This window comes from Tursiops truncatus, chromosome 11 (genome assembly GCF_011762595.2).
Source record: "Tursiops truncatus isolate mTurTru1 chromosome 11, mTurTru1.mat.Y, whole genome shotgun sequence".
In the NCBI taxonomy this organism is placed as follows: Eukaryota; Metazoa; Chordata; class Mammalia; order Artiodactyla; family Delphinidae; genus Tursiops; species Tursiops truncatus.
In genome coordinates this window covers 60,367,771-60,395,150 of record NC_047044.1, presented here as the reverse complement: position 1 = coordinate 60,395,150, position 27,380 = coordinate 60,367,771, and the positions used below count along the sequence as shown (strand labels likewise).

Sequence of the window (27,380 nt, the reverse complement as noted above, 5' to 3'; positions counted from 1 at the left end):
TTTGCTTTAACAAAAAGCGATTTACCAAGAAACTCAAAATCTTCCCTTTCAGGAAACCAATTGTGGCACGCCCATTCTGAGTTCCAGCCCGCTGCCATTCGGTGCCAGAGAGGTGGAACCTGCGATCGCGGCCCCGCCCCTTCCGCACCGGCCGGAAGTCTGCGGATCAGGAGACCCCGCCCCGGGCTCAGACCCTGCCCCTCGTCCGCGCGTAGCTCTACGTAAAGCGGGGTTTCGCGACAGCCCAGGCCCCACCCCTTTGGCCACATGTCGCGCAGGTCTTCCCGTCGGACGCCGCGCCACCTCCTCGCGCTGCTTTACGAACCCAGAGCAGCGCCGCCCCGCCTCCTGTGTCCCTCCTCGCCTCCCCGCCCCCTCCCAGTTTTGCGTCTCCTAGCCCGACGCGCTCGCTATAATCACGTGACTGCCCCATCCGGGTCTTTTGCGTTCTCTCTCCCTCTCCCAACATGGCGGCCTCAGGTGAGTGAGCGGCCGAGCGCGGCCAAGGACCGGGGTCCGAAGCGACTCACCGACCCTGATCCATTGGTTCTCTGGAGTCGGGGGATGGGCGGCACCGCTTCCCTTCGGATTTTGGGGCTGCGGCAGGCTGGCGGCTAGGCCATGTGAGGTTATCGCCTCGGGATGTTTGGGGGGAGGGGAAGGACACCTTCCCCTCCCCCTCACACCCTTTTCACCCCGTATGCGCGAGGTTGGACTTGGGAGCAATGGTGGACTCTGGCTTGACTTGGAGTGAGGAGGAGGCGCAGAAAGAGCCGCGGGAGACGTGAGGCCTTCGCATAGACGTGAAGCACTGTGTCCGCGTGAAGGCGTGGTGGAGGGAAAGAGGCGGTTGGCGCGCGGACGGGTGCACACTAGACCAGGTCTCAGAGGCGCGAGGCCTTTGCGGACGGGAGTGGGGGCAGGGAATAAAGGGGGGGCAGTTAGAACGCGAGCGCGAGTCGGTGGAGGGGCGGGGGAAGGCGGCGGTGCGCGTGCGCGGTAGAAGAGACGAGGGTAGTGGAGACGGGCGCTCCTTAAAAGCACGCGCGAGAGCCCAGATGGGAAGGTTTACGCACCTGTGTTGCTTTCTTTTTAGGTCCTTCCACTTTCAGACCTTCCCCTGTTAGAGTGTGACCCGGCCCTTATATTTTTACAGGGGTAAATGTGTTAGGTTTGGAGGTTGAAGTTACTGGAGTTAGATGGGGATGGGGAACCCGATGTGGGGCGCCCACGTGTTGGAGGAGAGAAACAGGGTGGAGACCTACATTTCTTCTAGGCTGTTTTATACAGTCAACATTTTTACTGAGTGTGAGCTATATACGTGCCAGGCACGATTCTAGGTATTGGAGATATAATGGTGAGCAAGATCTGATCCCTTGACAACTTCCATTTTGATTTTGGTCGAGTTTTGATAGCCCCAGTGGTCGAGTTGGGCTTTTTTTTTTTTTTGGAAGATATTTGCACAACTGCTTGGGGGTGCTTTTAGAATATTAGTGGTTGGAGTTGATTTCTTTGACTTTGGGAGAGGGAATATCACTGACATGCAAGTCTACTTGCATTTCTGATGGACTTAGTGAGCTGTGCCAACATTTCGTAGCAGTAATTTTAGTTTGGCAGATATGGTCTCTTTTCCCTGGCATGACCCTGCATTCTACAAAACATTTATTGAACAACTGTTATCTCCGGACACTCATTTCTCACCACGGATTTCTCTCCACTGTTACATAGAGATGTATGTCTTTGAGGAAATTGAGGTGCATTTGAACATAATACCTTTTATTAGTGTAGCGCTTGACGTGGACCTAGCACTTTTTTGTATGTTGTGTAATTTGATGTTCTGTGAGATAACATAGGCAGATATTGGTGTCTCCCATCTGAGGAAGATGAAATGATTCGTTCAGGTCACACTGCGTGCTGATGGCAGAGTAAGGTCGATATCTTTGAAACTTCTCACTCTTCTCTATTATCAACTTGGAACTAACAAGGTTGGCTTCCATGTCATCCTAAGTTTGGGATGCTGCCCAAGAGCTTCATCTGAACTACTTATTTGGCCTGAATTTGCCATCCTGATGGCTTAGTGTCATAATCTAGAGAAAAGCCTGTATTCCCTTTCTCAAAACTTGTGTGGAAGTTTTAGAGGTGGAAGACACCATTAACAATCTGTCCTTCATTTTACAGAATTGAGTGAAATCCAGACTGATTAAACTGGATGTACTTAGTGAGGTCTCCTCCTGTTCTTCCACTTTACCTGCCTGGAAGCCCTCATCTCATTTCATTCGGTTCCATGAATCTTTAGCTTGTGTAGTATGTGTAAGTTACACTTATGCTAGTATCCAGGTGCAAGGTTGCATCTGACAGTCTGCCCTTGAGAAACTATCAAATTTCTTTCCCCACTTTGAATCCTTTCCCATTGCATTGACTTGGTTGAGTGACCAGTATTCCCACATGACTGTATTAATGAGTCCGTAAAATTAGTGTATTTTCAATATACTTCTTGAGGGTGCCTGGTGTCTTGTTGAAAAAACAGATCTTACATTTTCTTAGTGAAAATACATGATAAAACTTCATAGGCCTCTTTTACTGATAAGTGAGACCCAAAAATTCTTTGCAGTAATACCAGTATCCAGTGTGACCCATTATTGAACTTCAAGAACAGGAGGTGTCCCAGAGCTGACTATTGAATCTACTCTCCTTACCTATGGGGGATCAAATGTATTTGATATGGGTTAACAGTTTTTGAGACTAGACTGCTTTGAGATTGTAAATAGTGTATCTATGCCCACACAAGGCCTTTCATTTGCATAACACTTTCCAGAATTATATGTATCATCTTGATTATTTTTTATGGGGTGAGGATAGTGTCCAATGGTTGTTTTCATACAATTCTGACCCTTATGGTGAAAAATAGTTTCAGTGGTTGCTATTATATGCTCTTCACGTATTACCTATTTTCATATCCCTTCCTGTATCATGTTTGTTATTCTGGGAGTAAGATACCCAGATTCAGAAGGCCAAGGTTAAAACTCCTTATGAAAATTCAAGTACAAATACAGAGAGAAGTACCAAGGTAAAACATCATATTTCTAAGTAATGTCACTTTTTAAAAAATGTATATATTTTTATACAGCTTTGAGGTATGTCACATACCATGTATAGCTTGAGATAGGATACCCTACTACATTGTATTTGTCTCAAAACATCCTAGAATTTGTTTTCCTGATCATGGGGGAAAGAGTTAACTTAAGGATTTGGGGTTTGTTTGTTTTTTAACTGCTTGTTTGTAATTAAGTATATGTATGTACATTTATAAGTGCACACACCAAAGTCAGTTTCTTAGGTTTGTAATGGATATTGCTGTGGTCCTAATGGTAGGAAAATGCCCAAAGCAAGAAGTTATTCTTGAATTTTTATAGCTCCTCTCTTAAAGAAAAGCTGCAAGTACTTTGTGTAGTGATCTATCTGCATGATGTTGTATTGGACACTTATTTTATATATTTTATGTAAGTGATCAAATTGAGTAGTGTGGAGAGGTAAGGAAAAGACAGTGTGGCATTTTCCTCAGATTGTGTCAATATGAAGAAGTTGGACAGAGAAGAGAGGTCCCATAACAACTGAACATAGGAGTCAAGGTGGTGGAGCTTATTGGTCCTGACTTAGACTTTATTCTCTACTCTGCTAAACAGTAGCATAGTAAAGGTTGAAGCCTCTCAACATCATGATACTGTACTGCATTGTATGAAATATCTTTTTGTGCTGGGCTCTAATCAGCAGATTAGTTCAGTTCTAGGCACTCTGGTACTTGAGTAGATTGCATTTGTACAGTATTGTTTCTTTAAGGAAATATTTGTTGATCGTTAACTAGCTTTTAATTCTGGAGACTGGCAGGATTCACTTCCCAGAAAGAAACACTTTTCCCATTAGCAGTCATTTCTCTTCTCCCCTCACCAGCCATTAATCTTACTGGGTTTTTGTATTTACTTATCCTGAACGTTTCATATAAATGGAATCATATAGTGGGTGGACTTTTGTTGCTAGCTTCTTTCTCTTAGCATGTTTCAGGGTTCATCCATCCATATTGTAGGATGTATGGATACTCGTTCCTTTTTATTGACAATTCCGTTGTGTGGACATCTACAATTTATTTATCTATTCATCAGTTGGTGGGCATTTGGATTGTTTCCAGTTTTTTGCCAATTATGAATAATGCTGTGATTTTGTACGGGCTTTTATGACACTTTCTGACTTAGTCTTTTTTTTTTTAATAAGTTTACTTATTTATTTGTTTTTGTCTGCATTGGGTCTTCGTTGCTGCACGTGGGCTTTCTCTAGTTGCGGGGAGCGGGGTCTGCTCTTCTTTGTGGTGCACGGGCTTCTCAATGCAGTGGCTTCTCTTGTTGCAGAGCACAGGCTCTAGGTGCGCAGGCTTCAGTAGTTTTGGCTCGTGAGCTCTAAAGTGCAGGCTCAGTAGTTGTGGCGCACGGGCTTAGCTGCCCCGCGGCATGTGGGATCTTCCCGGACCAGGGATCGAACCCATGTCCCCTGCATTGATTGGCAGGCAGATTCTTAACCACTGTGCCACCAGGGAAGCCCTCCTAGTCTGTAGTTGCTAACACATTCAGAAGACTTGATAACCCTGTAAAGTAAGTGGGACTTAGTCTGGCAAGATCTAAAATTAAGAAACTGAATTTTTGACAACTTACCTGAATGTTAAGAGCTATGTGAATTCTCCTTCCTAAATAAGAGATACTAGTTTAAGAAAGATGGAGAAGTAGGGCTGCATTGTACAACAAATAAGCTTTATTGATTAAAGTACTTTAAGGTGTCTTCTGTTTTGTTTAAGGAAAACAGCACTTCCACAGATTTTATCACTCCAGTGTCTGTCAGTTCGTGCTTTTATTACTAATACAATGGAGTTAACAGGACAACATTCTGAGAAAAATAAAGGAAGCATTTTTACTTGCTACAGCCTGATAGTCCTGAAGACTTGGTTGAATGTGGTCACTTTTCTGCTGATGTGCTTTATATAGGGCTAACGTTTCCTTTTGTTTGTCTACTTATTTATTGATATGAAATTACCACTTAGAGCAGTGGTGCTCAATCATGGGCAGTTTTGTCTCACCCATCCCAGAGGACATTTGGCAATGTCTGGAGACATTTTTGTCACAGTGGGGTGGAGGGGTTGCTACTGACATCTAAGTCGAGACTGGAGATGCTGTTAAATATCATACAATGGACGGGACACCCCATCGCCCCCCAACACAGAATTACCCAACCTCAAATGTCAGTGATGCAGAAATTGAGAAACAAAGAGTTAAGCTGATCAGTTGTAGTATTTATTTTTATATGTCATAACAAAGCTTGTTTTTTTAATTAAGAAGACTGTAATTGTAAGATCTTTTCTTTAACCTAGATGAGTATATAAAGACCTTCACAAGAACCTAGTACTTAGTGAATAAATTACAATTGTAATGAGACAGGCAGTTAGAGGATTTAAGAAAATTTCTGGGACATATTATTTTTTTTCCTCTTAGTCCATGTGGATTTGGTCTTAAGTAATTGGAATGTGTTTTGTTTACCAGGTGGTTGGTTTAACTTTAACCAATTCACATAAGATGTAAAGAAAACTATAAGAGTTGGACCAGTTCAATCATTGTATCAAGGGATTGATACCCCTAGAGCATTAAATGATGCTTTACTTATAAAGAAGAGAACATTGTTGAAATCCTAAACATGGAATGGACCTAGATATTGAAGGAGCAAAGCACAAGGAGGATTTAGATAACATTGTTTCTCGGTTACTGAAATAAAATACAGTGGAACAAACATTTAGGTTTATTCATTTTACTTTTTAAAGGCTTGTTCCTTTAAATCTGCTTATATTGTGATTGAGTCAATGCTGCTGCTAGATTTAAAGAAACGGAAGTTAGGGATCTTGTGGAAGAATTTTAGCCTGTCTTTAATTGAAGACTGTCCATCATCCCACAGTGATTCTCAGCCAGAAGTTTTTGGAGGGGCCAGTCACAGAATCAGGGGAGAGGGAGATGTATGATTTGAAAAGACATTCTAAAACAGTGCTTTAATATTTTTCTTTGTCATGATATTTATTATTTTGAAATTTCAAATAACATTAAAGGAGAGTGTGAGACTTGTTTGTCAAGAGTCAAGGGGTAAAAGTTGAGAAACTCTGATTTAGAAAATTGATGTAAGCCAGAATCAGACCAAAGGGCGGGTTAATTCCAGACTGTGCTGTTTTGGTATTAGATTCATATATAAAACAAAGGGAAAAGGGATCCCTCAGTCAAACTCTTACTATTCTTATGTTGGACTTGACCGCATTGTATGACTGACCACCAATTCTATTTTTATTTTCTCAGTGACCAGACAGATCATGATACTACGTTAAGCCCCATGAAGCTAAAGATCTCTAGCTAGCATCATACTAGTCCCAGACACTTATTTTTAAATTGGACAACTAAAATAAGCCTATACATTATAAGCATTCTACCACAGAGGTATGCTTTATGTCTTATTCAAATTAAAATTTCCCCTAGGCCTTTGCATATGAGCTAGGAGCAATATCAGTGCTATAGGACTTAAACTTTGCATAGCTGCTTTCTTTCAAAGCATATAATAGATCCAAAATATAACCTGGTGATCATAAATTATAGTTTTGGAGCAGCGTTAGTGTTAAGTCACTTGAGAGAGACATGGAAACTTCACGTTCAAGACCGTCTTTTCTCTGTATAATTACAGCCAAGTTTGTCTGGTTTGCACATTGAGACCATAATCTCAGTGTGCAAAATGAGGTCACGTCCAACATAAGAATAATAAGAGTTTGATTGAGGTATACCTTTTCCCTTTGTTTTATATATGAATTTAATTCATATTGTGTCCAGAATGTTCATAACATTCGTAGCAAGCAGGTCTTTAGTTCCTGAAAATGGTATTTTAAAGGAAAGGCAGGTACCAGGTGAGAGAACAATCTTCATTCAGTTAAGCAAATGGTGCATCAAGTTACAGATTCTCATCCTCTTGGATGGAAAATTTGTTGAGAATTGGAACATGGAGGAGGAACTCATCATTATAAAAGCCATGAAAATGATCTTTGTTAACAGCAGAGCTGCTTGTTTTTTGTCTTAATTATGTCGCAGCTGTTCTCGGGGGCCAGTTTTAGAACTTCAGTTAGTCCTTTCAACTCTTCTGCGTTAGCTGCTGGTGGGTGCCATCTCAGAAGTTCTGAGGGCTGGAGAGTTAAAGAGCCAAGGTCAGGCCACTAAGTGGAGCCATTTAGAGATTCCTAAAGATTTCATAACCATGGGAAACATTTAAATTGTTGGTTCTTAGGGATTTCCTATGTTTTCCCTTTAGTATAATATCTCATCTTCATATGTGGTATTAAGGTAGGGAAGGAGATTTTTTTTTTTTTTTTTCCTAGAGGGCAGAGAAATCAAGCTGTGTATATGAGTCTTACAATTTGAACACTTTCAAATGACAGTGAGTACATTTGCCCTGGTTGTGATAACCTGCCATAGAACTAATAACAAGCTTCTTAGGAGCTGGGGCTCCCATGGGAAGAGCCCTAGACTTGGTATCCAAAACCTTAGGTTTAATTCTAGCTCTGCCATCTAATATCACTGTAACTTTAGGATGGTCATTTAACCTCTGTGAGACTTGGTTTCCTTCTCTGTAAATTGATAGTAATGATTCCTTCCTCATGTGGTTATTTTACGAGTATCAAACAATTCTCCAAAGTGTCATACAGAATATATTATTAGGTATAGGGATTTTGTTTTATTTCTTTGTGTCCCAGGAGCAATAAATGTAGTAACCTACAAAAATCTCAAATGCTACACAAGTGAATATAGTAGGAAATAAAAGGTTGCTGCCCCCACCTCAGTTTTACTCCCAGAGTAAGTTTGAAAACCCTTCTAGACCCCTTTGCATCCGTATGCATAATGTATATTTAAACAACAGGGACTTACATAGGGGCTTCCCTGGTGGCGCAGTGGTTAAGAATCCACCTGCCAATGCAGGGGACACGGGTTCGAGCCCTGGTCCAGGAACATCCCACACGCCACAGAGCAACTAAGTCCATGCACCACAACTACTGAGCCTGTGCTCTAGAGCCTGTGCGCCCCAACTCCTGAACCCTCATGCCACAACTACTGAAGCCTGCACACCTAGGGCCTGTGCTCCACAACAAGAGAAGCCACTGCAATGAGAAGCCCGCGCACTGCAACAAAGAGTAGCCCCTGCTCGCTGCAACTAGAGAAAGCCTGCGCGCAGCAACGAAGACCCAACGCAGCCAAAAATAAATAAATAAATTTTTTAAAAGAAAGGGGGACTTACATAATATGTATTCTGTAACTTTTTATTTTTCACATCTCGGACTTTCTGTGCCAGTACATTGTGCTTTCTCCTTTATATCTGCATGGAATTCTTTCACAGAAATGTACCACAATCTGAACCTTTGATGGGCATTTATTGTTGCTTTCTTTATAAATACATTTAACAATAGTGCATTGTACAACTCTGTAAATACCCAAGTATTGATGAATAATCTTTCTCTGGCCCTTTTAAATAGCAAAAAAGAAGAATAAGAAGGGGAAGACTATCTCCCTAACAGACTTCCTGGCTGAGGATGGAGGGACTGGTGGAGGAAGCACCTATGTCCCCAAACCAGTCAGCTGGGCTGATGAAACAGATGACCTAGAAGGAGATGGTAACTTTTCTTTTGTTTTCCGTCGTGTTTGGAATTTTCATTACCTTCTAGACAAAATCTGTTCCACAATAATTGTTCTCACGTGTAATTTGGAAGGAATTTAACTAATTTTGTAGAACCTATGTTTATGTATTTTGTAGAATCTTAGGTTTAGGCTCTAAGAGTTTGTGATAGGGGCTAAAGTGGTGATTCAAGAGAGCTTAGTGCTAATTCTGGCTATTGTAGTAACATGGCTTTCTCAGCGTACTATCCTTTTAAGCCTTATTTTCTTCATTTGTAAAGTAAGGACTAGATTATTTCATTTTAGGTCTGAAATTCTGTGATGTCCTCATAAAGTAATATGCAGTATTAACCTATACGGTCTTTATACTCAAGAGTCAAGGAATAATTTGTTCTAAGAGCTATTAGTATGAAGTCAGGGGCGTCCCTGGGTAACAGAACCGGTCTGAGGAAAAGGAATAGGAATAGGAATTATGGTGGGAAAATGCAGAAGAGTCATTGGGGTATCATTTGAATTTGTGCCTTCAAGGAATAGCCAGGAACAGGTAGGAGCTATAAGATCGTTGGGTATGACGTAAGTCTGATCACCCATCATTTTTCTCTAAAAGCTTTAATTGCAAACAGAAGAATACTTTTGTGACCTGTTTTTGTAACAAGAAATTTCATCTAGATCATGTTTTCCATAAGTGTTGATACCTGAAGTACAAATTCATGGGCAGTGCAGTAGGGACAGTATCTCCTAGCTCCACTAAGATTACCATCCTACTACACTACCATCTGTGTGACCTTGGGCAAGTTACAAAACCTTCCTGAAATCTTAGTTTCCTTTTCTGTAAAATGGGAAACAAACTCACATGATTATTACAAAGGTGAGTTGGGATATAATGAATATGAAGTACCTGGCACACGGTAACATTCCATAAATAGTGATTGATATTCTCTCATTTCTCTGCTGCATAAGGAATAAGTTATGATTCTGTTAACAAAAGCCTGGGCCTTGAAAGGCCTTGAAATACTTAGAAACAAAGAGGCAGTAAATAGTACTGAGTCTTTGCATTGCTATCTGATTCTGACATTTCAGAAGCATTTTGTCTGTAAAGGGTCCTTATTGCTGAACCCCCCTACCCTTTTTATCTGTTTATTTCCTGATATAGCTTATTTAATACTTGGCGCTTAGCATATGTCCTCTTATTCTACAGTGGCAGTAAGGGAAGTTTCTTCTAATTTCTTATGTCTACTTTTCTATCCTAGTTTCAACCACTTGCATAGTAATGATGATGACGTGTATAGGGCACCTCCAATTGACCGTTCCATCCTGCCCACTGCTCCACGGGCTGCTCGGGAAACCCAATATCGACCGGAGCCGTCTTCCCAAATCACCACCCTACACTGCTTTTCTAGGGAACCTGCCCTATGATGTGACAGAAGACTCCATTAAGGAATTCTTTAGAGGATTAAATGTAAGTGTAAAGGTTTTAGGCAATTAACTAGATATGGAGGGTACTGTATGGGTAGTGAATGTCTCTGAATTTCTGTGTTGAGAAAGGATCTGAGGTTATGTCTATACTTGGAAGAAACAGGTATGTAATTTAATGTTGTTTAGGCCCTTTGGCTGAGAATGTTCTCATCCAAAACCAGTTGGACAGTCTTATCAGCAAATTTAATACCTTATTGATATAGAGAGAATCTCTCAAAAATATATATCCCTTCTCTATGAAATTTAAAGGTGACATACCCAGTTAAACGTTGGAAAGTGGAAGAAAGTTTCTCTGAACTCAGCTGTTCTGTTCTTGACATTCAGGCTTATATCAAAATTACATTTTAATTTTTTATATGAATACGTTTAACTGAGCAGATGTGTAGTTTTTATTAACAGAGTCTGTTCACATATAATGGGATTCACAGGCTTGCTTAAAAAGCTTAAGGCAGGATGTTTGAAAACACTGACCTAGAAGTTTCCAGAAAGACGAAAAAGTGAGTGTGAGGTGCTAAGAATCCTTTTTCTAAACTTTGATGAAAAAATACTTAGGATTTCAAAAATGGAAGAATGAGTAATAATTTCCAATTCTATTCGGTTTTTCTCCAGAGTCTTTGCTGAAGAGAAGACATTAAAAACTAGGTTTCTTCTAAGAAACTGCTCCCCTTTCACTTTTTTGTTTTGGCTGCGTTGGGTCTTCATTGCGGCATGTGGGCTTCTCTAGTTGTGGGCCCCAGAGTGCTTGGGCTGTCTAGTTGCGGCTCGCAGGCTTAGTTGCCCCGCGGTACCTGGGATCTTAGTTTCCCAACCAGGAATCAAACCCACGTCCCCTAAATTGGAAGATGGATTCTTAACCACTGGACCACCAGGGAAGTCCCTCCCTCGTTCGCTTTTTTTTTTATGAATACAGCACGTTCTTATTAGTTATGTTTTATACATATTAGTGTATATATGTCAACCCTCCTTCGCTTTTGCTATGTTGGTTGACTTCTTTACTAGATCCTGTTCTCTGCAATGGGCCATCAACTTCTGTAGCTGGCTTTTCTTGTGTGATTATTTTTGCTAACAACTTACAAATTTTACTCTCTGTTTAATTATGTAGTACATCTAGAAGCATGGCCTGTTTTGGATTCCTCTCTAGTAGCCTCTTTCTTCTGTAGAGTGTTGAATAATCTCTGGCCTGTTCAGGCTTTTCACCTTTATGCTCTAGAATTGGTCTGTAGCTACTTCCTTTTATTTTATTCCCTTTTTATTTTGTTCCTTTTCCTGCTCTCCTCATAAGTTGAGTTAAACTAGAATTTAAAAGCGACTGTGACAAAATCTATATCTCAGGAGCCCAGAATAAAGTATCAAATCAGTGATGCAAAAGATAGCTTGAATATATGCAAAATATTGGAGAAATGAAGAAATAAGTAAAAAGAGTAAGAAAACAGACATAAAAAGTGAAAAGTACAATTCAGTGGTTTACCATCTCAGAATTCGGCAGAAGGGGTAAGTATGGTGAGGGTGTACAATCCAGTGTTTGATTCAGCCAAGCTATTAATAATGAAGACAGTAAGTAATGTTTCTCAGGTAAGTCAGCTTGCCAAAAAATATACTGCCCAGAAAATTTTTTGGCAAAAACTGAGTCAAATTTCTGAGAGACAAAAATTGGAAATAAACTAATTGTGGAACACAGGCAGTTCCTCTTAATTGAAAAACAACTAAAAACTAGAAATGTAGAATGAAGCAGAAGTCAGGGGTACAAGGAATACACTGAACTCCTTAGTTTTTTAAAGGTTAAATTCATATTGTTCAAATTGAAAAGGTTTAACAGGGTATACGATGAAGTCTCTCTTGTATCCCTCTGTACCGGTTTTCCTCCTGGAGACAGCCAGGTTCTTGGGTATTCTTCCGAGAAATCCACTGCATACACAATGGTAAAAAAAAAAAAAGATGATGATAAATGAACAAGAGCATTGAATTAGGAAATATTTTTTGTTTCTTTCCTCCTTAGATCAGTGCAGTGCGTTTACCACGTGAACCCAGCAATCCTGAGAGGTTGAAAGGTTTTGGTTATGCTGAGTTTGAGGACCTGGATTCCTTGTTCACTGCCCTGAGCCTCAATGAAGAGGTAAATAAACTAAGGGTGGGAGGTGAGGGCTGGGAGCTAACAGCTCTTGTGTTTATCAAACTGATAGTTTTTAGGCCAGGTCAATAGCTGTTTCGAAGATTCCCATAGTACCTACAAAGAAAAGCCTGGATTATTTATCAATATACCGGTTAACATTCAACATCTAGCACGTCACACCTCCCTTCTGCAAGTTCAGCAGGGCCTAGTAATTCAGGAATGTGTTTAGGTGGGAAATTGTGAAGAAATCCACCACGAAGTCCTTAATAAAATCTCACGTTAGTTTACGCACAGCTTTGCCTCAGCTCTGTGGCTTTGCTTTTTCAAAATAATATGACCGGATCAAGGCAAATAGAAAAATCATGTTATTTTAGTATTTAAAGACGTTACCTCATTTTCAGGGAAGTAATTTTTTATTTTTAAGAGGGCTCTTCTGGGAATCTGTTACAGGAGAATGACAGTGAACATTCAGTCCTGCTTTGTAACATTGCCCATAGATATTTTTTAATCCAGACACTAGAGGTTCTGTGGGGAGAGGAGATTTAGCTGTTGTTAATACATGAGGGGGGATGGAGATTAAATCTAATTGAAGTACAGTTATTTAAGTGATTGGTGCCAGGTAGGGATTCCTAGGCTAGCCAGAGCAGGATATTGAAACATTTAGTTACTTGTTAGTGATGGAAGTTTCTAATCCAAGAACTGCTTTTTTATCTCTAGTGAGTGACTTTAGAAATCAAACTGATTATATATCGAAAGAAAAAAAGGCTGGTTTTTTTCTCTTTTAATTCCAGAAACATCTCATTGTTCGTTGAGAAGGTGATTTCCAATGCCATTTGTGCCATAATTCTATGGTCCATGTCTGCCATTGGACGTGATTGAAAGCAACTCCTCTTAAAATATTTTTCCTATCTCATAACTTGAGTACCACCACGATAATCTGAAGCAGATGTCAAATAGGAATAAAATTCATGTATTTAGTTAAATATATGAAAAGCAAAAGTTGTTTGAAAGTTTTTCTTCTCAGGTCATTTAGGTTTTAGTAACATTACTAACTTTTACCTCTCAGTCTGAATAAGAAAAAGAATACCATACAATTGTTATTATCTGAAGTTTGCTGAATTGACTGTTAAATAGTGTTGTCATGGTCCAGACTTGGGAGTTAGTTTGTATTTAGAGATATCATCATAGTGGTATTTAATATAATTCCAGGTGTTCTTAACTAAATTTCATTGTTATCCTTCTTCAACTGTAGATTCTACTATGAAAAGAGAAAAATATCATCAGTAGAAATAATTGGGTTCAAAGTATATAAATAGTGATGTGGGAAAGGGAAATCAGAGGGTATCCTGGAGGAACTGATTTATCGTAAGGTAATACTGAGTGAAAGAACTTGAGATGATAAACAGACCATGCTTTATGCAACTTTGCTGGTGCATAGTAGGGACTCTACAAATGTTTGAATGCATAATTGCCCTGGACCCAAATAATACCTTTTATTTAGCTAGTTGTCTAGAAATATTTTTAATTTATTACATGTGACAAATTGCCTGTGATAGTTAAAAAGTTAAATCTATTCTGTGAGGTTTGACTTTATAAAAATAGTAAGACAATTGACCTGACATTCATTTAAGCCCAACTTAAATGTTAATTCTAAGGGGTTATTTTATATTCAAGTCTTTATAAAGGATTCTTTAGCCAACAAATTGTAGTGTTGGCTAGATTACAGTGTTCTTCCTTTATCTTCCTTCCCCCAGTGCTTCTGCTATGCCCAGACGTTCAAGGTCACTCATGGGATTTGTGCATAATGGGGCAAAAGGTTGGTTAATATGGTCCTATGCTCTCAGTCTCTAGGTAACAGGAGAATTCGAGTGGACGTTGCTGATCAAGCACAGGATAAAGGTAGGAAAGATGATTGAATGTTTTGTTTTGTCACGGTCCTGGGAAGACAAAGCAGAGGTGCCCTTCCCCAGAAACTTGTAGTAGAGGCAGATAGTGGGGGCCACCTTAACCTTGAGCAGTAGTTCTTGACTGAGGATGGTTTTGCTTCACAGGGCATATTTGTCAATTTTGGGAGACATTTGGGTTGTCACAACTGTGGGGAGGGCTCCTAACGTCTAATAGCATCCAGGGACTATCCTGTAATGCGTGTGACAGCCGCCCCAACAAAGAATTGTCCAGCCCAAAATGTTGGTAGTGTTGAGACTGAGAAACCCTGATTGACCTAGATGAACGTTAAATATATACTAAATAGATTACGTACTTAGCAGCACACTGGACACAAGAGGAGCCTGATTCATGTATATTTCAGGGGGTTCCTGGCCTATCTTTAAAAAATTTTAAGATGCCTATCCAGAAGATGAGACAGGTAAGCATTAAACCAGTAGGAATAAATGTGAGGAAGGGAGTCACTTGGTTGAGTTGGAGAGTACACTTACGGGGCCTGGGGCGACTTCGTGATGACGCTGTGGGGTAAGCAAGAAGTGCAGTATGTGGGGGCAGGAGGGGGCCTCTGTGCATATGAGAAATAGCTGGCAAAAGTTTTTGTGAGCTAACCTGTGTTTTTTCATTTTATATATCTGTAGACAGGGATGATCGTTCTTTTGGCCGCGATAGAAATCGGGATTCTGACAAAACAGATACAGACTGGAGGGCCCGTCCTGCTACAGACAGCTTTGATGACTACCCACCTAGAAGAGGTGATGATAGCTTTGGAGACAGTAAGTTCATTTTTATCTAGTTAGTTTCTTGTGTATTCTGGGGGGTTGTTTTGTAATAGGACAAATGTGTTAATGTAGATGATCACCATAGCAGATAAAGAGGAGGGTAGCAGTAGATGCAGAAAAAAAATTTAAGATGCCTTTTAAAATAGCAGAAAATTCATTACCTTCAAAAATACTAAATGTCTACCACGTGCCAGATACTTTTGTAAGCTCAGGATACAGCAGTGAACAAAACAGACAAAAATACTGTCTTTGTTGGACATTATTTAAACCAAGCGAGAGAAACAATATGCAAATAAAATGTAATTTAGAGAAGGGGAGTAGAGAATGTCATGGGGTAGGAGCTGGGATAAACTTTTACACACACCACCTAAATCCAATAAAAGCTTTTGTAAAACGTTTGTGGAGAAAATGCTGCAACTTTATTGAAATACATGAAGAAAGACTCAACACTGTCATTTCTTTTTTTAATGGAAAGGACCTTCTGTTGAGTAAAGAAATGACTAAGTGGGCTTCCCTGGTGGCGCAGTGGTTGAGAGTCCGCCTGCCGATGCAGGGAACACGGGTTTGTACCCTGGTCCGGGAAGATCCCACGTACCGCGGAGCGGCTGGGCCCATAAGCCACGGCCGCTGAGCCTGCGCTTCCGGATCCTGTTCTCCGCAACGGGAGAGGCCACAACAGTGAGAGGCCGGCGTAACGCAAAAAAAAAAAAAGAAATGACTAAGTAGTGGTTTGTCTATATAATAGAATATTTGATAGCATAACATACATGTGATGACAAGGATAAAATTCAAGACCTGTTTTGTTTGGCCGCGCCAAGCCTCTTGTGGAGTCTTAGTGTCGTCCCCCTGTCCGTCTGCATCCCCCCTGCCCTGGTCCGGGGATCAAACCCTTGCCCCTGCACTGGAAGCGCGGAGTCTTAACCTCTGGACCACCAGGGAAGTCCCTTAATTTTTAAAATTTAAACTACCTGCGGATGAATGTTCACGTAGACAAAGTGATGTCCTTTGCAAAATGAAACCATTGTTTTAAAAGGAAGCTGTCATAAAACTAAGATACTTCTTAGGGCTACTCACAATTAAACTCAAAATGTCTTTTAAGTTTTTTTGTTTTGTTTTTTAATTGGTTCATGTTTAGACATTGAGGGTTTTTTTTTTCCATATAAAAATCTGGGTTTCTGACATGTCACCTGAAGCTAAATAGCATGCAATGATTTTAATATTATAAACAACAATCCAGAGAACCTTCTTATATGTATATCTGTATAAAGTGTCCAGTTACTTGCTCAGGTTAAATTCCTAGAAGTTAAATTGCTGGCCCAGAGGGTATACATGTTTTTTAAATCTTTTAGTATACAGTTCCGAAACAACTTTCAAGGCCTTTGAACTATTTTCAACTCAGCAGAGTAGGAATTGACTTATTGTGCTAAACTTTGCCACTACAAGATGTATCATTTATTTTAACCTTTCCATTTGGGCAGTAGAAAACAATGTCCCGTTTTAGTTTCTGTTACTTAAGCAGTAACAGGTAATTAACCAGTTGTCATATGTTACATATATTTTTCTTATTTTGTTTGCCTCTCAGATTTGTGGTATGTGTATTGTTTTTCTGTGCTAAACTTTTTGTTTGCCGGGCCACGTGGCTTGCGGCATCTTACTTCCCCTATCAGGGATGGAACCCAGGCCCCCTGCAGTGGAAGCACGAAGTCCTAACCACTGGACCACCAGGAAATTCCCTCCATGCTAAACTTTTTAAGTAGTCTTTGGTTCTTTGGTATCAGGCATGAAAGATTCCAACTATATTTTCTTCTGGTGCTTTGTGCTTACATTTTTAGTATTCACATCTTTAATCCGGGAAGTTCATTATGGGATATAAAGTAGTCCCCGCGCCCCCTCATCTGTGGGGATACATTCCAAGAACCCTCCTGGATGCCTGAAACCTCAGATATTACTGAACCCTATGTTTTATGCTATGTTTTTTCCTATACATAACAGTATACTGTAATAAAAGTTACATGAATCTGATCTCTCTCTCTCAAAATATCTTACTGTCCTATACTGTACAGCGTGGATATGCTGGACAAAGGGATGATTCACATCCCGGGCAGGTTGGAGGGAGACGGCACGAGATTTCATCATGCTACTCAGAACAGCACGCAATTTAAAACTTAACGAATTGTGTATTTCTGGAATTTTTCATTTAAAATTTTTGGACTGGTTGACCACAGGTAACTGAAATGTCAAAAAGTGAAACCACACATAAGGCAGTACTACTGTATAGAGATTTTTCTCTCCCCTAACTCCCTCCTAAATTGTTAGCCCAGCAACATTTATTGAATTAGTGGAGAACTTTTTAAAATAAATACCAAGGAAACTTTAATTCAATACAAATTCTTCTACCTTGGATATAATGGGATTTTTTTTTTAAATAAAAACAGACACAGCAGTGAATATGAAATCATGAAAACAAACTGACCTAATGGGCTATGTTTGTTCTTATCAGTATGTGTCAAAGAAAAAGGAATGACGATACCTGTCTCTTTGCTCTCTAGAGTATCGAGATCGTTACGATTCAGACCGATATCGTGATGGGTATCGGGACAGTTACCGTGATGGCCCACGCCGGGACATGGATCGATACGGGGGCCGAGATCGCTATGATGACCGAGGCAGCAGAGACTATGATAGAGGTCGCTGTAAAACACAATTAAGTTAAATTGCTTTCTTTTAAGAACTCCTTTCTTGCCTTCTCCCTTCCAGTGTGATGATCACAATTTGGGATATGTTTACAGGCTACGATTCCAGGATAGGCAGTGGCAGAAGAGCATTTGGTAGTGGGTACCGTAGGGATGATGACTACAGAGGAGGCGGGGACCGCTATGAAGACAGATACGAAAGACGAGATGACCGGTCATGGAGCTCCAGAGACGATTACTCTCGGGATGATTATAGGCGAGATGATAGAGGTAATCATTTGCTTTTGCTTACTTAATGGGGCATTACCGCTAGAGGAACTGGTTGGGAATTTTTCAGTTATGTTTCAGATCCCTTAAGTGGGCACAGATAGAACCTACACATAGTAAAGGTTGCATTGGAACATAATGGAAAGAGCATCAGGTAAAAATGGACATAATGGAAATAAAGTCTAGTTCTAACCTGTTTTAGCATATAGATTTTTTCAGTTAAAATTTAATTGGGGCTTCCCTGGTGGCTCAGTGGTTGAGAGTCTGCCTGCCGATGCAGGGGACACGGGTTCGTGCCCCGATCTGGGAGGATCCCACATGCCACGGAGCGGCTAGGCCCGTGAGCCATGGCCGTTGAGCCTGTGCGTCCAGAGCCTGTGCTCTGCAACGGGAGAGGCCACAGCAGTGAGAGGCCCGCGTACCAAAAAAAAAAAAAAAAAAAAATTTATATTGTATAAACAAAGGAAAAAACATTTGCCAGACATTCTTATAGTATGATCTCACTTAAAATAGGCTGTTTTAGCCCCATTTTTCAAGTGAAGGAATGAGACTCAAACATGGTCTCATAGCCAGTAATTGGTTGGCACTGTGGGTTAAAAACCAGGTGTTGCTTATTTCAATGCCATTGATACCAAGTAGTTGATACTCATTAATTAATGGTGAGATGTCAGTGTACCTATTCTAAAATTATGCCCCTGATATTGTATCATTTATATAAAACATACAGTGTGTTACAACTCTGACCTCTCAAAAATTATTATAAATGGCCGCCATTTGTTGTTCTGACTTGAGTGATGTCATTTTATGTATGTATGTATGTATGTATATATTTATTGGTTGCAATGGGTGTTCGTTGCTGTGCACGGGCTTTCTCTAGTTGCGTCGAGCGGGGGTTACTCTTCCTTGCGGTGCGTGGGTGTCTCATTGCAGTGGCTTTTTTTTTTTTTTAATTTATTTTTGGCTGTGTTGGGTCTTGGTTGCTGCACACGGGATTTCTCCAGTTGTGGCAAGCGGGGGCTATTCTTCATTGCGGTGCGCGGGCGTCTCATTGTGGCTTCTCTTGTTGCGGAGCACGGGCTCTAGGAGCACAGGCTTCAGTAGTTGCGGTGCACAGGCTCAGTAGTTGTGGCACACGGGCTTAGTTGCTCTGTGGCATGTGGGATCTTCCTGGACCAGGGCTCAAACCCGTGTCCTCTTCATTGGCAGGTGGATTCTTAACCACTGTGCCACCAGGGAAGTCCCTAAAATTTATTCTTAAAAGCATTGATGATATCTGTTTCCTCTATTTCCATGCAAGAAACCTGGAAATAATAGCTAACATTTATTGAGCGTTTATGCTGCACCAACAATGAGCTGAGTGCTCATACAGGTATTATTTAAGTATTCTATGTGGTAGATGTACAGTTATCGTCTTCCCTTTACTTGTGAGAAAAGTCGAGGCTCAGATGTAGTCTTCATTGACTACTGACCTTTGCCTCTCATGCCATTTCTTGCCTCCCCCAATGGCTGTACACCTGATTTCCAGCCCCCCTTCCCCCCGATGATCAAACCCCCAACTCCTTCTAAGATCTGCCCCCCTTGTCCTCAGGGTCACTGCCACTACCTCTGTTCAGACTTCATTGCTATGCCCACGTTACTAACATTTCCCTGCCTCACTACATTTTCACGTTGGCCCAAGTAGTCTTTCTGAAACGATATCTAATTAGGTTATTCTCCTCCTTCTAAAACTGTATCTTGTCTCTTCATGGCCTGAAAGATATCCCTTTGTACCTCTGACGTACAAGGGCCTTCACTGCTGTACCTCTTCAGTGTTGTCTCCATCCCTTCCACAAAAATTGCCCAACCATCATATTCCGGACGTTAGCATGGTATCTGAAATATAGGTGTTCTAGTTATTTGTTGAGTAGGTAAACGAAATTACCAAAGGAAGAAGGAGATATTGTGTACCATAGTGGGAGGAGCAGTGGAGTTGCTTCAATAACGTGGATTTCATTCTTTGGTCCACCAGGTGTTAGCTGTGTGACTTCAATGAGTGCCTCTTTCTGACCCCAGTTGTACCCTATTCACATAGGTAATGGGCTCTTCGCAGGGTTATACAGATGAAAAATGTATCTCGGAAGTTATATAAACTACCAACTTAAAACCCTTGTAGAAAATTTAAATCTTGTTAAACAATACCCTCTTTGTTTGCAGTTGCATAGATATGTAGTAAAAGACCAAAGACGCATAAGAACGATAGATACCAAATTCAGCATACTAGTTATGAGAAGACAGCGCAGCACTAAGCATGTTATCGGGAGGCTTCAGTGGTTTTTGTGGTGTCAGGTGGTTGATGTACACAGGCTTTCTTTATATCTTTTATGTATTTTGTGTCTGAAATACTTAGAATAAACACTGATTTTGAGAAATACAATATCCTTGAAGCACTCAGGTTTATCTTGAAATATTCTGACAACTTGGATCCAGGAAGAAGTCAGACTCCCTTACAGTTTATATTCTAATGTTCGGTGTTGCATGCTTTGCCCTATGAATCACCATCAAATTTATATTCTACCCAGAGATAAGAATATAAGAACTAGAGCCTCCGCATCATACTGTTACAAGTTTGTCTTAACCTACTGAAGCAATCCATCTTCCAGACCACATTTTTTAACAAGATACTTTTCATCCAATATCTTATAGTCAAAAAATTTCCCCCAGATAATAGTAATCATGATAAATGCTTAATTTACCGTTGAAATTTTTACTATTTTTAGTCTTTCCCTCAGTCTGGTACTGCATCATGGATGTGGTAGTGGAAAGATTAATTGGACTTGGCTCTTCGGCCACCCATTTTTAAATGATCTCCCTTTTTACCTTTGCTGGATTGGCTAGGCCACTCACTAATCTGAATCCCAAAAAGCATTTCGTTAAGAGGTATGTCTGGAAATCTGGCTTTCAGCCATCGGCTTCTGATGATTTTCAAAAACTATTACTTAGACTTTCATTTAACTTAGGTCCCCCCCAAAGACCCAAACTGAACCTAAAGCCTCGGAGTACTCCTAAGGAAGATGATTCCTCTGCTAGCACATCCCAGTCCAGTCGAGCAGCCTCTATCTTTGGAGGGGCAAAGCCTGTTGACACAGCTGCTAGAGAACGAGAAGTAGAAGAGCGGCTACAGAAGGAACAGGAGAAACTGCAGCGTCAGCTGGATGAGCCAAAACTAGAACGACGGCCTCGGGAGAGGTGAGGTTGTCTTGTATTACGGATTTCACATCCATGAATCCAGTGATTCTTTTTTTTTTTAATCCTGAGTCTTTATTTTAACATTTATTTATTTTATTTATTTGACTGTGCCGGGTCTTAGTTGCAGCACACAAATTCTTATTCGTGGCATATGGGATCGAATTCCCTGACCAGGGATGGAACCTGGGCCCCCTGCATTGGGAGTGCAGAGTCTTAGCCACTGGACCACCAGGGGAGTCCCCAATCCAGTGATTCTTAATGGGGGGCTTACATCCCCACGGGGCACTTGGAAAATTCCTGTGGGTGTTCCTGGTTGTCACTTACTAGCATTAGTGTGTGGGGTGGGGCTGCTAGGTGGTCTGCAGCGTGTGGGAAAGTTTCTTTACCCGATGAAGAGTTGTTGTTTATCCCTCATGATTTTCGAAAGGCCTCCTGGGCCCTGGTGGTACTTTAATACAAGAGTCTGCAAATCGTGGCCTGTACCTGTTTTTATAAATAAAGTTTATCTGGCCCTTTAAGAAAAAATTTGCCAAACCCTGCTTTATTGTGTAGAGTAAAACTCCACCATAGTGAGGTGGATGGATTTACCTCTTTTCAAGTTATTAGGGATGGAGTAGACAAAATGTTTTCACTGATACTAAGTGTAGGCTGTAAATTATTTTCCAGTTATTTTTATTTGTGTGTATGTTGGTTATATTATCTGTTATTTCAGGATAGTGTAAAGGAGTGTTTATTATTAAAAAGATGGCATGACATCCAATAGGGTAGACACCTCCTATAATACGCTGAAAAGCTAGGCCTGGTTTTGAGCAATTTGCGGAATTGTGTTACCACTAAGGGAGGGCAGAGTCGTAGATTATGTAGGTTATGTAAAAGCAGAAATCCTCTTTGGATTTCTTTCGGTTAGCAGCAGCATATATGGATCTTTCTGTAAAAGTGAAGTGGCGTAAAGGAAACTTTGGAAAAGCAGGGGATACCTGTATTTAGAACCAAAGAATGCTAATGTCTGCTGCTTTCAAACGGTTTGCGCAAAAGAGACAGGTGCATGCACCCACACGTAAATAAAGCCAGCACGATAAAATATTAATAAGCGATAGTTCCTGAGGGGTCGGCATGGGTCCAAGGTGGCCTTCACTGAGCTGGACATGATGTATTTTGTCAAATCTCTTTTATACAGACACCCAAGCTGGCGAAGTGAAGAAACTCAGGAACGATCGAGGACAGGAAGTGAGTCATCACAAACGGGGACCTCATCCACATCTGGCAGAAGTAAGTCAGACCAGGGTGGGTATCTTATTATTGCCCTTTTCCATAACCTATCCATAACCAAATTATACAGAGATTTTGGAGTATTAGCATAGATTGATCTGACTTTCACATCTGCTTTGAAAAGTCTGAGAAATGTGCACCAGAAGAGACTTTCGTTATGGGTGTATGTGCACTTGTGCATTGAGCCTCTATGTGGAAGTTGATCAGTGGTCCCTCGAGTTTACAATTTCATTGTAGGTCCCCTTCACACACATATGTGTATCCTTCTTCAAGTTCCAACGTTCTAACATGGAGAATACAGAAAGATGATAATCCTAAAATAAAGAATTCTCATTCCTAGGAGAGGTCAGATAGCTATCCTTGGAGTGTCATTATTTTTCCTATTTCTCTTGCATCAGTAAAACATTTTTGCCAGAGGACATTTGGAAACCAGTTTGGGGATAATTGTATCTATTGGGAATCAAATTCAGCAGGTCTGTATTTAAGAATAATGATGGAGGGGCTTCCCTGGTGGCGCAGTGGTTGAGAGTCTGCCTGCCGATGCAGGAGACACGGGTTTGTGCCCCGGTCCGGGAAGATCCCACATGCCGCGGAGCAGCTAGGCCCGTGAGCCATGGCCGCTGAGCCTGCGCATCCAGAGCCTGTGCCCCGCAACGGGAGAGGCCACAACAGTGAGAGGCCCGCGTACCGCAAAAAAAAAAAAAAAAAAAAAAAAAAAAAAGAATAACGATGAAAAGCAGTAAACTCGGATGTGGACCGTTTGCCACTCTGTTGAGGTCTTAATAGATTGTTGTCCAATAAGCCCTTTTCTCCTGATGCTTTGACCTTCCCATTCTGACTTCACAGATGCACGAAGGAGAGAGAGTGAGAAGTCTCTAGAAAATGAAACACCCAATAAAGAGGAAGACTGTCAGTCTCCAACTTCTAAGCCTCCCAAACCTGAACAGCCTCTAAAGGTAATGCCAGCCCCTCCACCAAAGGAGAATGCTTGGGTGAAGCGAAGTTCTAACCCTCCTGCTCGATCTCAGAGCTCAGACACAGAGCAGCAGTCCCCTACAAGGTGAGTCAGCTTGGAAACATAGCAGTTGGTTGGCTATAGACTCTTCAGTGCTGTGCTATCGTGGTGGAAGGTGCCCTGTGGGGTACTGGCCTTATGGCATCTGATAAGTTCTGCCATCTTTGCTGTCATAGTTCAAATTCTGTGGTGTGCCGGTGGTTCAGTTTTCTGGAGTTTTGATAGCTGGTTAACATCACTTTGGTGACTCAGTCTGCACTCACTATAAATCGGAACCCGCCAATGCCACATTCTGGCAGTACAGCCTTGGGGGTCACATCACTTCCCTAAGTTTTAGGATTCTCATTTGTAAAGTAGAGGGATAAGATTAACCTAGCATGACTATAATAATTCTAAAGGACATGACATTTGGTCAAGTTCACATAATTGCTTTCATTGTTGCTTTCCCGTATTTTAATGTTTCACAGCATTAAGTATGTATTTTTGGTTCTCTGTAAAACTTCACTTGAAGTAGAAGTTTCTCATCTGTTCCTTCCCTAAGATAGCTGATGGATGTGATTACATGTTTTCCTTCTAGTGGTGGAGGGAAAGTAGTTCCAGCTCAACCATCTGAGGAAGGACCAGTAAGGAAAGGTAAGGCCAAGAGGGGAATAGGTTATTCGCCCACATAGAGGCCTAGATAAAAAAGTCCCCATAGAGGAGTCACAAAATACTGAATATCATTGTATTTTGCACCCATTTTTTTGTGTTAAAGGTTCTTTGATTGTCTGCCTTTTCTTTCCAGTAGAGGGCAGGAGCGGCCTCTTTGGAGAAAACATAGAGCCCTGCCCTTTCCCGGTAGAACATTTCTTTGAAAGGGAAAAAAAAAGAATCGGAAGGAAATTGACATGCTCAGTCCAGATTAGAAATGTTGCCATCTGCAAGGCCAAGGTCACTACACAGCATCATAGTCCTTATTTCCACTTTGCTTTTTATGATGGCATAACCCCACGGTGGAATTTTTTAGTGGATCTTGTTTGCGGTGTGTGTGTGTGTCTGTGTCTGATAATAGAAGGGAAGAAGGGCTTAGGAAGGAAATCTGGATTGGGGGTAGTTTTCATTTCCCTCAGTACATATGGGCACACTTCTCTTCAGCTTAAGGGAAACCTGGGAGAGGAAGAGTGTCTATTTTACTGACTTCCATTTATTTTTGTGTCTCCACTCAAGCAGATGAAAATAAAGTAGATGGGGTGAGTGCCCCAAAAGGCCAAAGTGGAAATTCCAGCCGTGGTCCAGGAGATGGAGGGAACAAAGACCTCTGGAAGGAGTCAGATAGGTACGTGTGTTCCCTCCTCATTTGTAATCTTTGATATGATGCTAGATACCTGTGTCTTTGTATGAGAAAGTTCTTGGTTCTCCAAGCCTTGCCAGATCTCCCACTGTGAACCCATTGAAGTCAACCAATATAGTCAGTTACAATTCTGAGAATCTAGATGACAAAATGTCTAGATAGCCAGAACTGTTGATTGGAGGTGCCTATTCAGTACGTCAGAACTGCTTGTGAGTATCGGGAGAGTCCTCTCCTAAAGTTGTTCATGTCTCTGCAGGAAAGATGGCAAAAAGGATCAAGACTCCAGATCTGCACCTGAGCCAAAGAAAGCTGAAGATCCAGCCTCTGTGAGTGTCAAAGACTTGCCCTCAACTTCTTGTAGCTTACTTTTGCCATTGAAATCCTGTACATTTGGGGCTGCAAACAGAGTGGTTGGAAATAGGCATTGCTGCTTGTTCTTATCGATCGTGTCTATTACAGAAGTTCAGTTCTGCAAGCAAGTATGCTGCTCTTGCCGTTGATGGTGAAGATGAAAATGAGGGAGAAGATTACACCGAATAGACCTCTGCATTCTGTGCTTTCTCCTAGTCTCTCACCACCCGGGAACATTCGAGAGCAAATCAAACCTCTATCCAGACAAGATAAAATAAAACTCACCATCTCCTGGATACCTTTCTTAACTTTTTTTTTTTAAAAAAAAAGAAACAAAATGAAATTCTTTTGCATGCTGCTGCAGCCTTTAAAATATTGAACTAACTGGAGACTCACCAATGTAGCCAGAGAGAGGCGTACAGCTTTTAATGCTGTAAGTTTAAAGTTGTGGTGCATTTTTATGACACGTGCAGTTGCCTGTGTGATTAGTGCCTAGGGGCCTCCGTTTAGCAAGATGGCAGTGATAGTGATGCAGTGTCTGGAATCTAGTTGGGCAGTAGGCAGGTATAAGGAAGAGTGTGAGGTTTCTACCTTTAATTCTTATCCCGTTGTGGCATACATGAATTAGCAAACAGTATCTGAATAAACTCTCCATTCTTGGCAAGGTAGGTTTAGTCTCTGATGTTGTTTTAGTCTCCAGGAGGCTGCCAGCCCCACCTCTTATTTAATTCTGAGTTACTGGGGCCAGCCTAAGGGGGAGTTCCTTCATTTGTGCCCCCCAGGGGGGTAGGTGGGAGTGAGTCTACAGGCCACTGAAGAATAGGACTGTTTGGTGACCAAAGTAAATGGGGAAATCGTGATTTGAAAAGAAGCTTGGGGATTTGATGAATTATTTTGCACCAGTAACAGGGAAAATGGTATGACCTCCAGTAAACACATAATCGTTTACCTCCTGGAGCAGGAAGCACTTAGGGGTTGTGGGAATTCCCAGGTCTTTTATGTGTCCTGGTTTCACCCTTTCTTAAACCCTGTCCCTTCTGAAAGTTCAAATATATCCACATTCTGTTGAAATCTTGGAGCTTTAAAAATTTAGACTCTTGTCATCATCTTATGTTCATCTTTCCTGTTAACCTTCCTACAGGCAGCTTCTGCTTAAGTCACATACTTGACCTCCTAAGCATTCTCTAGAGCCCCTGGGAGCTGTCCAATGAGGAATCATCACTGCTTTTTCTCAAGCAAATCTTGCCTCCTTCATGTTTTGACACTCCTTCCCTCCAGCCATTCGTGCTCCTGCTGCTTTGACCCCTTTTACACCTCAGAAAAGAATTACCAGTCTTAGGTGGTGAGCGAGGGTGGTTAAATTGGGAGCCTTTCTTACACCCTTGATTGGGGTTTGAGGGGCTTTTTAAAAAACAAAAGTTTCCTTCTCCAAGTGAAATCCCACACCAATGTTTGGATTTATAATGTGGCCTAGACCAATGTGTGTTTTTTTTTGGTTCTGTTTTTTTAGCATCCCCTTGAGAGAATAAATGATAATGGAGAAGAACAATTTCACAAGGTCCTGGCTTCTCTTGCAACACAGTAGCTTTACTTGCCTGCTTTTATGTGCACCTTGGTACTGTCAGCTCAACAGATGGTGTCCTTACAGGCAATATTGGTACCTGCAGAGGAAAGACACCTTGGTCTCTTCTCGCATCAGTCCTAGGTTAGACCCTTTACAGCCGTGCAGGGGTGCTGGTTTATGAGTGCTGCAGCAGTGAGCATAATGAATCATTTACCCAGTGGACATAAAAGACATACCAAGTGAAGTAACTTTGAATAATTGGCTTGGAGTGGGTAGTAGCTAGGAAGTGGCTTTTAGAGATACCCAAGGTTGAGAGGGTATTTTTTTTTAACCATTTGCTATAGATGATGAAAAAGTAGGGTTTGCCCTCTTCATGTCTGCTTCCAAATAGATGTGTCCAAAAAAGCTGTTTTTTCCCCCATTCCTCTACCCTGCCACCCTGTTAAAACAAACAGGGATTTATGACCCGCTCCTCAATACATGTAAAATTTGTACAAAAATATCTTCTATGAAAATGATTTGTAATCTGTAGACTTAATACCTGGGAGATGTCTTGAGATGTAAAATCCCTTCCTTTAGGTTGTGGGGTTTTTTGTTTTCTCCAAATAAATCTGATCTTTAAAGTTCACTTTAA

The 27,380-nt window shown here is 41.1% G+C and overlaps 1 protein-coding gene across 4 annotated transcripts; it reads left to right on the top strand.

The window, feature by feature from the left end:
* Nucleotides 1-349: 349 nt before the first annotated feature.
* EIF4B (eukaryotic translation initiation factor 4B) lies at nucleotides 350-27,380 on the top strand. 4 transcript variants are annotated; one of them, XM_019947222.3, is made up of 15 exons: nucleotides 350-480; nucleotides 8,585-8,722; nucleotides 9,974-10,182; nucleotides 12,196-12,312; nucleotides 14,154-14,208; nucleotides 14,892-15,026; nucleotides 17,582-17,719; nucleotides 17,822-17,995; nucleotides 20,989-21,217; nucleotides 22,395-22,501; nucleotides 23,333-23,546; nucleotides 24,079-24,134; nucleotides 24,711-24,816; nucleotides 25,088-25,157; nucleotides 25,291-27,380. In XM_019947222.3, exons 1-15 carry the CDS (start codon nucleotides 468-470, stop codon nucleotides 25,369-25,371), a joined length of 1,842 nt encoding a protein of 613 aa, XP_019802781.2. In that variant the 5' UTR covers nucleotides 350-467; the 3' UTR covers nucleotides 25,372-27,380. The 4 variants fall into 4 exon arrangements, with proteins under 4 accessions (XP_019802781.2, XP_019802780.2, XP_019802783.2 ...); XM_019947221.3 differs by having other exon boundaries at nucleotides 24,708-24,816; XM_019947224.3 differs by having other exon boundaries at nucleotides 352-480; nucleotides 22,395-22,486.

Bases quoted from the DNA above. Each gene is read 5' to 3' on its own strand.
- EIF4B (XM_019947221.3), top strand. The intron at 8,723-9,973 runs GTAACTTTTCTT...TTTCTATCCTAG, and splicing joins AGATGACCTAGAAGGAGATG to TTTCAACCACTTGCATAGTA. The intron at 21,218-22,394 runs GTGAGGTTGTCT...TCTTTTATACAG, and splicing joins GAACGACGGCCTCGGGAGAG to ACACCCAAGCTGGCGAAGTG.